Genomic DNA, 12,054 nt, shown 5'->3' with positions numbered 1-12,054 from the left:
GCCACGCGCCCGCCTCCGCCCCGAGCCCCCCACGCGCCCCCGCACGCGCGCCCCCACGCCCCGAGCCCCGCCGCACGCGCCCCCACCCCCGCGCCCCCGCCCCCGCGCCCGCGCCCGCCTCCGCCCCGGGCCCCCCCGCGCCCCGCACGCGCGCCGCCGGCCCTTTCCCGCCGCGCTTCCTCGAGCCCCTGGCGCGCACTGGCCGGAGGAGGCGCTGCGGCCGCTGGGGGAGCGCCGCCTCCTCTTCCTCCACCTCCTCCCGCCTCCTCCTCTCCTCCTCCTCCGCACTACGGTTCCCACTCCGGGGCGGGGGCGAGCGCGTCCGGTTTGCTGGAACCGTTCGGAAATGGCAACTTGCGCGGTGGAGGTCTTCGGGCTCCCGGAGGACGAGGTGCGGGGGCCGAGGGGCTGCGGGGCGGGCTCCCCTTGGCGCGGCTCATCGGCCAGAGGGTCGGCTGTCGGCCCCCGCTGCCCCGCACGAGCCCCGGGAGCGCGCAGGGCGGCGTGCGGACCTGGGGCGGCCTGGCGCGCGGGTGGGGGTGGGGGTGGGGGTGGGGGTGGGGGGCGCCTGCCTCAGCCTCAGCCTCAGCCTCAGCCTCAGCCTCAGCGAGCGCATTCTCTTCCCAGCCCGTGGACTCCACACCCCTCTCCTCCCGGAGCCGCCGCCTTCCTCCAGTTTCCTTCAGGAAGTGCAGGGGAGGGGCGCCGGGCTGCGAGCGGCGTGGGTGCGCGGGGCCCCTTCCTGCCACCCCCTGCCCGGGGTGCGGGGTGCGGGGTGCGGGGTGCGGGAGCCCCGGGAGGGCGGCGGTTTCCCTGCAGGTCAGCATCCCGGCTGTTGATCCGCCTGCGCTGGCGGAGGCCCGCTGGACTTGACCTCATGGACTTTGACAGGAAGACTTCCAAGTGAATTGTCATTAGCTGTTTTGATTTTTTTTTCTTTTTTTTTAAAAATCTGAAATCGTTTTTAACCCTCTAGCTGGAGATGGCCATGGGACAGCAGGCAGATAGATTTGACTCCTCGTGTTTGGCAGTTTGTGTCAAGTGTGGCAAGTTCATGCTGTGTTTAAATATCAACCGGTCTTCAGCGATATTAAAAAATAAAGCTGAAAAAGTAGACATACTTTAAAGAACTTCCCACAGCGGTTCACTTTGAAAATTCAGTTCCATGATTTGAGAAGGCAAAGTTGTCTCTTCTCGAAATAACTTAGGCTGGTTACGCCTCACACTTAGTTAAAGCCATTTGGAATGAGTTGTTCATTTTTTTTTTTAAATGTTTGTTTATTTATGGTAGTCACAGAGAGAGAGAGAGAGAGAGAGGCAGAGACACAGGCAGAGGGAGAAGCAGGCTCCATGCACCGGGAGCCCGACGTGGGATTCGATCCCGGGTCTCCAGGATCGCGCCCTGGGCCAAAGGCAGGCGCCAAACCCCTGCGCCACCCAGGGATCCCAAGTTGTTCGTTTTAAATGAGATGTGGCTTCTCTAAATTCTTGATGATTGTCTCAAAAATGGGAATGGGTGGGAGATGAAAAGCTATGTAGTCTAACAGTTGACTAGTTCAGTTTGGGGAAAAAAAAAAACAAACAAAATTTAGGCGTTCTTGTTGACTGGCTAAGTGTCACCTGTACTTGCTATCAAGATGGGACCCAATTAAATGTAATACATCACCCTGAATTTAATTTATCTTCTGACAGTGTTGGGGTAGTTCCTTCTCTTAGTAACTTGATATCTTCAAATTGTCTTTTACAAAATGTCTTTTACATTCATCTTGGCAGTTCTTCGTATATAAACAGCGGGCAACTTATTTATGCCGGCACATTATCTCAGTGTGTTTTGAGACTAATCATGTAATATTAGAGCTTGTTTCTTAGTTACTGCTAGCAGAAAAGAAGCAAAGTGGTGGTGGAAAAATGGTGGCAGCTTGATGGACCCTCAGAAACAACAGTATGTGATGGCTCAAGATGATATTCCTGCTAAAGTCCATTATTGTTCAGCGGAGGAGATCAGAGGAGAATAGTGCGGTGTGGAACCACTGATAGCTTTCTTATCAGTCAGGTCTCCCTGCTTTGCTATGATAAGCTGTTCAATGCAGATAACCTCAAGCTGACATCCAACCCAATCGGGCTGGCCTTGGACTTTCTTTCCTTTTGGTTGTTACTCAGAGGTAGCTCCTGATTTCCAGATTTCTCATCCCATTCCTTTCCAGCAAAGCCAAATTGATCATAGGATATTGCCAAAGGCATTGTTTACTCTTCTCTCTTTGGTACGGGTTCTGTGTTTTCAGTTATCTGCTTCTCACATCAGCCTTCCGCCCAGCGGAAATAAAACGAATTATGGCAGTTAGTGGGTGGTCAGTAAGCAATTGGGAATAAAGGCCAGAAACTCCACCTTTTGAAATGAGGTTTTCCTGAACTTGCATCCTGAGGGATTTGTACTTCTAGGGAAGTTTCATGGCTTGGGGCCCACTCTGTTTGCATGATGGGGGGCCAGTTGTCCTGTGACTCAAAGTTCCTTGCAGTTCCATCTGTCTACTTTGTCCACATTGAGGAAGGGAGTGAGATAGGAAGGTGAGAGACATGATGATGGAGTGTTGTCTTCCACTTCTTCCACTCGGTTATTTATTCAACAGACATTTATTAACTGTCTGTTCTGTATCATGCAGTGTGCTGGCCACCAGGGATACAGATAGAAAAAACAGTCCCTGCCTGTTTTGTGAGGAGCTCAGAATCTGGTGGGAAAGATAAAAATCACTTGTTTTCTGGTAGAGGTGGCCATCTCATCGCTCTTGTCATTTATTTTCTGGTCCATCACAAAGTGGTGGTTTAGAAGGTTTAGAAGACCTCCCCCTCACTTTTTTTCTTTTTTAGAAGAAGAACATTATTTTCTAGAACTCACAGACGGAAATAGGCAGCCCTCTGCTGTTGATGAAAAATAAGGTAGCTTTTCTCTTGCAGGAAAAAGTGATGATTCTTACTTTAAATTTGAAACTAAAACAAAAAGAAAAATGAACAGACATGGGTTACAAGATACTTGGAGAGTTATAATTTAACCAATATTTTTAACCACTGAGTCGCACTGTATGAGCATATTAGTGGCTCATTGAAGTAGGCCAAAGTTTAGATCATAATTCTTCTCTATTACTTTTCAGTGAATTTTAGTTCTTATTCCACATATAAATGTCTTTTAGTAAGAGATGGTCCTGGCTTCATGTGCAGAATTTTGTCATTAAAACAAAACAAACCAAGGAAATAGTGAATATAAATTATACCAGATTTGCTGACAGTCTCTGGGGATTAACAATAGAGGCTAACTCCCACTAACCTTTGGTGAGGAGGAGTGTGGTAGATATGTACACTGGAATTCAGCATCCCTTCCAGCCTCTTTTCAGTGGACTTCCCTATTTTGCAGAGGTTGGGAAGCTAAACAATATGTTTCTCATACTTTCTGGCACTTAACGTTCTGGAAATGGATTTTGAGATAGATTTCCCAGTATAGTGCACTTACTTGAGATTTGGAAAGTAGAAATGAAGTGGAGCATAAGTTCTTGTTTCTTTGGCTTTTTCTTCTGACAAGCATAGTCACGTAGACCTTGACTTTTCCTGCAAAAATGTTTTGGTATCTGGTAACTTGTTTTGTGAGTATCAATAGGAAGTTGCAGAACCAGTGGTGGTGGCAGCTTCCTGATGACTAGATAGGGTATGTTTGCAAAGCCTACAGATCTGGTGGTGGTTCCTGATTACCTACCTTCCTGACTGGGGCAGAAGTGGCAATTTCCTGGGTGGGCCAGTTTGAGGTGTTTCCAGGTTCTCTGGAGGCCTAGTCTACAGCCTGCCCCTACAGCTCTTCCAGTGATTTTCTAAGACCTAATTCCCTGTATTAACTCGTTTCTTCTCAAAACATCTAGAGTAATTTCTGTTGCCTACAACTGAAACCTGACTGAAACAAGGTAAAGAAGGAAGGAAAAGGAAAGAGAAGAGAGTGTTCACTGTTAGTTAGGAAATACAATTTGTACCTGTGGAAGAATGGATGCCTTTGGTGGTGACTGCTACCACAACACATAAGCAGCAGGGTAACAGAAGTGCATATGTTGACACTTCTAGATCTACCAGTGCCAAGCAGAAACAGACCTTGCCTGTCCTAGCATCATACTGAGCCTGGGAACCCAGTTCCCAAACTTTTATTCACTGTACACAAGGAAGGAGAAGCACAGTTGAAGCCTAGCTGCATTAGCATCCATCTCAAACTTTCACATGTTGATTTTGCCATTACTCCCTTTGTGCAACTCCTTAATTCCAGCATCATTCTATTTTTCATAGGTTTCCACGGGACCAAAGAAGTGGATAAAAAAGAATTTGTTTTGCAGCAATTTACTTTTTAGTTATTAAGCCAACAGGAAAGTTGGAAGTACAGTGCAAAGAACTCCGATCCTCCTCATGCAGGTTCTCCTGTTCTTGACATTTCACCACAGTTCATCCATAATCCTTTTTGCCATTTTAATTATTTTTATTTTTTTTTTATTTTTTTTTATTTATGATAGTCACAGAGAGAGAGAGAGAGAGAGAAAGAGAGGCAGAGACACAGGCAGAGGGAGAAGCAGGCTCCATGCACTGGGAGCCCGATGTGGGATTCGATCCCGGGTCTCCAGGATCACACCCTGGGCCAAAGGCAGGTGCCAAACTGCTGCGCCACCCAGGGATCCCCATTTTAATTATTTTTAAAAAATATTTATTTATTTCAGAGAGTGAGAGAGAGTACAACTGAGCAGAGGGAGGGGGAGAGATAATCTCAAGCAGACTCCCTGCTGAGCCCAGAGCTTGATCTCATCACCCTGAATTCACCACCTGAGCTGAAATCAAGAATCGGGCTCTTAACTGACTCAGCTACCCAGGCACCCCTCATTAGTCTTACTTCTAAATCATTTGAGGGAAAGCTTCAGACACAATGCCCCATCACCTCTAAACACCTAAAACAAGAACACTTCTACATAACAGCTGTCCAGTCCTCTAAGCCAGAAAATCAACACTGGTACAACACTACCATCCAATCTGCAGATCCTGTCAATATTTGCCAGGTGTTTTAGTAATTTCTCTTTTTCCTTTCTGGTCCAAGAGCCCACATAGGAGCATAGGTTGCATGTACTTATCATGTCTTGGCAGTCTACTTTTTCTGTCAGTTCCTTGACAGGAAATAGAGTACAGACCAAACAACCTGTAGGATGTTCCTCCGCCTGGGTCGGTTTACTGCCTCCTCAGGGTCATGTTGAAGTCATGCTTTTTTGGCAGAAATCACAGAGATGAAGCTGTGTTCTCAGTGCATCACAAGAGGGAGTACATAATAGCGATTTGTCCCATCACTGTCCATGATAACCTTGCTCACTTGATCATTTTGGCGAGAGCCAGGTTTCTTTTTTGTAATGTCACTATTTCCCCCATCATAATTCATTAGTGGGGATCCCTGGGTGGCTCAGCGGTTTAGCGCCTGCCTTTGGCGCAGGGTGCGATCCTGGAGTACTGGGATCGAGTCCCGCGTCGGGCTCCTGGCATGGAGCCTGCTTCTCCCTCTTCCTGTGTCTCTGCCTCTCTCTCTCTCTCTATCATAAATAAATAATTCTTAAAAAAAAATCCATTAGTATTTTGTGGAGATGTCTTCAGAGATTATGCCAGTAGTCAACTCTTCATTTCTCAGATTTCCATCCACCACTTTGAGCATTCATTGATGACTTTGCCTGAATCAAACACTATTTTTTTTAATTCCTATCTTTATTAATTGGCATACTGTGTAAGAAGAGCTTTCCCTTTCTTATATATGTATTTACATCAGCAATGGATATGTGGAATTCTACCTTATTCAATGGGTTGTAATTATTTACTATCAATAAATATTTTGTTGCTAAAATTTTCACAGTTTGGTCAGTGGAAGCCCTTTCAAGGGGGTTTCTAGGTTACTGTGACAGGTCTCCATCATTCTTTGAATACTTCATTACTTTCTAGCGGAAGATGTTCCAGACAGCTCTTGTATTTTGCCTGGCCCACCCCTGTCTGGAACCAGCCATTCTCCTAGGAACACTAGTTCCATTTAGGAGAAAATGCCTTTTTGTAGCCAAGATCTGGGTGCTCAGTGTGCTCATTATTATTGGATGTCATTGCTCTTGAGCCATCTCAGCAAATAGTTAAAAAATATGTGTGTGTGCACACACATAAATGTATACCTCTTTTCATAATACAGTCTGTATACATGTATTTAAAGATCATTAATTCATATCATTTCTCAAATTCAAATCTAATGCCTCAGAGTACCTTCCAGCCATAAATACCTTTTCTACCAGTTAAATTTCTGACTTTTATTATTCTCATTATATTTACTTATTTGCCCAATCTATTTACTTATGTTTTTGGTGTAACTAATTTTCCAACCACGCAGGCATCTACTCTGTCATTTGTGCACCTCACTTTCAGCTTTAGTAGGAATACTGCAGAGTTGCCTTTGTCCCAGGCAAGTGGGTGCCTACTGGTGCATCTCTGGATGTGACCTCCCTTTTCCTCTATGCCCCATGCTGGTGAGCATGCTGACCATGCTTCTCTGTGAAACTCCCTCCTCCCCCCAAACCCTGCCCTAAGGTGGGCCTGACACTGACTCCTCTACACCAGGAAGAGATTAGAAGGGGCTATATGTATATATTTTTCTACAGTTAACTATTAGCAGTTTATCTATCATATAAGAATAGAACCTTGGAACTGGAAGACACCTGTAAATCATTTAGGGTGAACAAGGGCATGGAAAATCAAATTTGACCAGGACGGAATTCTAGTCTTGTCACTCTCAGTGATCTGGCATAGGTATTTGACATCTGTCAGAGCAGGATATTTACACCAGCTGATTCTCCCATTCCCTAGCTGTGTCCGGTATAAAGAATCTTCTGTGGGGGCATCTGGGTGGCTCAATGGTTGAGTGTCTGCTTTTGACTCAGGTAGTGATCCTGGGGTCTTGGGATCGAGTCCCACATCAGGCTCCCTGTAGGGAGCCTGCTTCTCCCTCTGCTTATGTCTCTGCCTCTCTCTGTGTGTCTTTCATGAATAAGTAAAAAAGAATATTCCATAGTACTGAGAGAATGTGATTGCTGATTTGAATTGCTGAAAGCACTGTCTACTGACTGAATTCTCTGGCCATCAGTGTTACTCTCCCTTGTTAGGCTGGCTCCCTTGCACATCTAAGAGGATAGATGAAAGGAGAAGATAGGAGAAGTCTGGAAATAAATGTAGGGAGAAAGACACAGCACAAACAAATGAAAAAAGGTTTTGATAAGACTTTGCTAAAGTCTTGAGGAATAACCCCATGGCCTGACTCAAATGTTGAGTTACCACATATGAGATACACTGGCAATGAATGTAAATGATCATGTCAGTGCATAAAGATGCCTTAATGAAAATATCCTCCTTTGAGGCGAAAGAGTCAAACCTAAATATAATCAGAGCTGTCTTTAATTGATTGCCTGCTATATTGATTGCCAAGCAGCAGGTCACATGGTCTCATACTTCAGTTGTAATCATTGAAACAGTTTTTCAAAAGTAGATAGTGTTATCTCCATTTTATAGATAGAGAATTTGAGATTGTGATTTCCTCAAGGACTGGGTCCTTTTTTTTTTTTTTTTTTTCATTTATGATAGTCACAGAGAGAGAGAGAGGTGCAGAGACATAGGCAGAGGGAGAAGCAGGCTCCATGCACCAGGAGCCCGACGTAGGATTCGATCCCGGGTCTCCAGGATCGCGCCCTGGGCCAAAGGCAGGTGCTAAACCGCTGCACCACCCAGGCATCCCTAAGGACTGGGTCCTATTAGGTTGCAGATGTAGGCTTGAATCTCAGATTTCTTTAATACCAAACACTTGATCTTTCCACCGTCCTACTGCAAATAGTTCCCCAAATAAAAGAATTTAACAGAAGAGACTCTCCGTAAGGTGACAAATATAACATATCCAAAATTAACTTGTAACCCTTCTTACGTATCTTATGTCTTTTTTTTGTTAATAGGTTTTAGGTGGATGTCTGAAGTACTTGAATTCTGTATTTGCTTGAATATCCATTGAACAGTTACTATGTGTAAGGCATTTGGATCAGGTCATGAGGTGATAATAATGAATGACAGACTTCACCAGTTTATAGCCTACAGGAAGAGAAGGACAGTAAATATATAATCACACAGACATTTTATAAATGTCAAGGAAAACGGATGTGAGATAAAAGTAAAAAATGGGAAAGATTAGTTCATCACGTATGATATGAAGGAGGGGAGAGAGTATGAGGAAGTCACCTTTGATCTGAACCTAAGGATGAATAGGAGGTCGCCAGGTGAAGAGTGGGGCAAAAAGCCTATCAGGTAAACAGAACTACTGGATGTGTAGAAGATAAGATGGAGAGGAATGGAAAGAAGGCTGAAATGGTGGTGTCAGGAGATGAATCTGAAGAGGAAGGAAGAGCAGAGCCCAGGCAGTCAGGCTAGGGAAACTCACGAAATACATGCATGGGCACGTGCACACACATATCATCATCACTAGCACTTCTTTATAGTTAATATCTGTTCCTCAGATATTTAACTTTTTCTCTATTTGTTGTTTCTTCATTTCTTGTCACATCTCTGGCTTTCCATCCAGGATCACTTTTTTCTGCCTGAGGTATATCCTGTAGAAGTTTTTTTAGTGTTTGCTGGCAATAAACTCTCATGGTTTTTGTTTTTGTCTGATAATGTCCTTTTTTTTTTTTTTTTTTTTTTTTTGGTGGGTGGGAGAGAGTGAAGTAAAATTTATAAACAGTGAAATGCACACATTTTAAATGTACACTTTGATGTACTGTGGTTTTTAACACACATGTAACACACAATTCAATTAAGGTATAGAATATTTCCATCACTCCAGGGGTACCTGGGTGGCTCAGTCGGTTAAGCATCTGCCTTCAGCTCAGAGTCCTGGGATTGAGCCCTGCATCAGGTCCCTGCTCAGCGGGGAGTCTACTTCTCCCTTTCACTCTGCTCCTTCTCCTGCTCGTGCTTTCTCTCTCTCTCTCTCAAATAAATCTTTTTTTGTTTGTTTGTCTTTTTAAAAAAGAGTATTTCCTTCACTCCAGAATGTCCCCTGGGGCTCTCTTCCAGTCAACTTCCCACTTCACTCTCCAGAGGCAAACTTTTATCACCATGAATTAGTTTGGCCTGTCCTGGAACTTCATATAAATGGAATCATACAGTATGTATTCTTTTGTATCTGGCTCCTTTTGTCTAACGTAATGTTTTTCAGTCGCCCATGTGGTTGTTTGTATAAGCAACTCATTCTTTTTATTGCTGAGTAGTATTCCATTGTATGAATATACCAGATGTTTATCCATTCTCCTTTTGACAGACACATCTATTGTTTCCAGCTTTTGCCTACTATGAATAAACCTACTGTGAATGTTCATCTACAAATCTTATGAAAATGTCTTTTCCACAATATAGGTTATCAGCTTGATGTGGATCTCTCCAGAGGCATTTCATGTATAAAGAAGCATATATGGTGCTATCAAATTTAAGAGTAGTGTTAAAATGGGAACTGATGATGAGTTGTTCTTTTTTGGAAATTATGTAGTTTTGATTGAATAAATAAAGGTATAGTTTTCTAGGAGAATCGTCCCACAACTGCATTAACTATAGCACTTCCCATTCTTACCTTCATGCTGTCTACTTGTGGGTCTCAACTTTAGTGTCCATAAGAATCACCTGGGAAGTATTTTAAAACACAGGCTACTGGCCCCACCACAGAGTGTCTGATTTAGTAGATAGGGGGCCTGAAAATGTGTGTTTCTAATAAATTCCCATATGGTGCTCATACCATTGGAGAACACACTTTGAAAACCACAGCTTTCTCTTAAATCCAAGGATTCTGATTATTCTAGTTTATCACGGTTATTACTGCCAAACACTCCCGAGGAATTTTGAACATGCATAGCAAATGTGTAGCAGTCATACACTCCACTTTTACTAGGACCATCCTCATTTCATGTATTTTCTTTTTTTTTTTTTTCATGTATTTTCCAATACAGGTGATCTAGCATTTACATTTTTATAAAATGCTTCCAGCAAATTTACATGCCAGAGAAATAAGACAGCTGCCAGTCCAGTCTTTTGTTTTGAAAATATGGTCACCATAAATTATAAAACATGTTGCAAAAAAAGGACAAAAATTAATCCTTTATACTCTAATAGTTTTTAAAATAAATATGCAGTGATTATATTATTGCATTACATGAATACAGTATTATTTACATCAGAACCCTTTTGTCATATTTATAATTATTTATTGCACATTTTTTGCTTGCTTTCATTTCGTGCATGCTTGTCACAAATTTGCAAACTGACAGAGTTTTAAAACTACTCAATGTAGGGGTTATATATATGTATATTTACATATATTACATACATATATAATGAATGCTATCCATTCCCTTCATTCTTGTTGGCAACTGCCTCTTGCTATGTCACATTCCTTCTGAACTGCTTGCACTCTATACCTGATGAGTAGTCATCACCTGCAGGCTTCCATTTGCCATCATTGTGAGAATTCTCTTGATCTCTTTTCTGTGTTGGAGCCACTGTTTCTTTATTCTTGTGTCTTCCTCTTTCCTAATTTATTCCCTCATTTGCTGACCTACATCTTCTATATAGTGGGCACTGTTGACTGGAGTATTTCGTGGTAGGTTATCTGAATCTTTCATTTCACAGTGGGACTCTCACATATAAATATTTAGAACATTTGGGTACCCCCTCCCTTCATTACTTAGCTTCCACAGAGAGCAGTCTTGCAATCTTCTGTTTGGTGAGTTTAGATCTGGCAGCCAGGGTTCTGGGCTCACCATTTGTGCATACGTTTCTTGCTTTAGATAAAGTGCATTCTTCCTACTTTCAGCTACTTCAGAAACTTTTGTGGTTAATCAAGAATTTGTCAGCACCTGCTGTGTTCCAGGTATTCTGCTGGGTTCCACAGAGAGAATACAAAGATAATGAAAAGATAAGTTTCTTGAGCTTCAAAATCTCACAGTTTTAATAGTGGAGAAAGACATATCATTTGTCTCTTCAGATGGAAGACCATATGTGATAAGTGCTATAAAAATGGGCCTTTTACAGAGAGAGGGGAAAATTCATTTCAACTATGGAGGCTTTTTAGAAAAGGTGGCATTTGGACTTTGAAGAAAGGACAAGACTTTTTTTCTTAAACTACAACTTAAAATTTATAAAAGTTTAAGAAGTAAAACAAAAGCCTTTATCATCTCATTATGTATTTAAAAGGATGTATTTATATATTTATTTGAGAAAAGCCTTTATCATCTCATTATTTTTTTAAAAAGATGTATTTATATATTTATTTGAGAGAGAGCAGTGGGAAGGGGAGAGAATCTTAAGCAGACTCCCTACTAAGCATGGAGCTTGACGTGGGGCTCCATCTCAGGACCCTGAGATCATGACCTGAACTGAAACTGAGAGTCTGGTGTTCATCTGATATAGTCGGCCAGGTGCCCTATCATCTTATTATTTTATTTCATTTTTTAAAAAGTTATCACTGTTGCATATTTCCTTTCAATCTTCATCAGCATACATTTTTATAATTATCATAGAATAGATATCACTCCAGTTAACATGATAATTGTTAAAAATGATAATTATTTTCTGTCATTAGATAATAATACATTTTAAAAAATATTTTATTTATTTGATAGGGAGAGAAAGAGCACAAGCAGGGGGAGTGGCAAGGAGAGGGAGAAGCAGGTTCCCTGCTGCACGGAGATCCCCACACGGGGCTCAATTCCAGGACCCTGGGATCATGACCTGAGTGAGCTGAAAGCTCACTTAACTCACCCTTAACTGACTGAGCCACCCAGGTGCCCCTTAATAATACATTTTAAATGACTGCTCAGATGATAGAGGACTTTAACAATGAAGGGGTAGGGAGAGGATGGGGAAGACTATTCCAGGCAGAGGGAGCCTAACTTGTGCAAAATCTCAGAGATAAGTAAACACAGGTAGCCTGGAGGTGTGAAG

General features: G+C 42.8%; 1 protein-coding gene across 1 annotated transcript in view; it reads left to right on the top strand.

Moving 5' to 3' along the window:
• The first annotated feature begins 234 nt into the window (after window positions 1–234).
• NEDD4 (NEDD4 E3 ubiquitin protein ligase) overlaps window positions 235–12,054 on the top strand; it is a 122,809-nt gene continuing 110,989 nt past the window's right edge. Inside the window, exon 1 of the mRNA XM_025472713.3 lies at window positions 235–391. Coding sequence (XP_025328498.1) covers window positions 347–391 — 45 coding nt within the window. The 5' untranslated portion in view covers window positions 235–346. The remainder of the gene's footprint in view (window positions 392–12,054) is intronic.

Source organism: Canis lupus, chromosome 30 (assembly GCF_003254725.2).
Source record: "Canis lupus dingo isolate Sandy chromosome 30, ASM325472v2, whole genome shotgun sequence".
Lineage (NCBI taxonomy): Eukaryota > Metazoa > Chordata > Mammalia > Carnivora > Canidae > Canis > Canis lupus.
The sequence above is the reverse complement of the archived record's forward strand: the minus strand, read 5'-3'. Positions and strand labels throughout refer to the sequence as shown.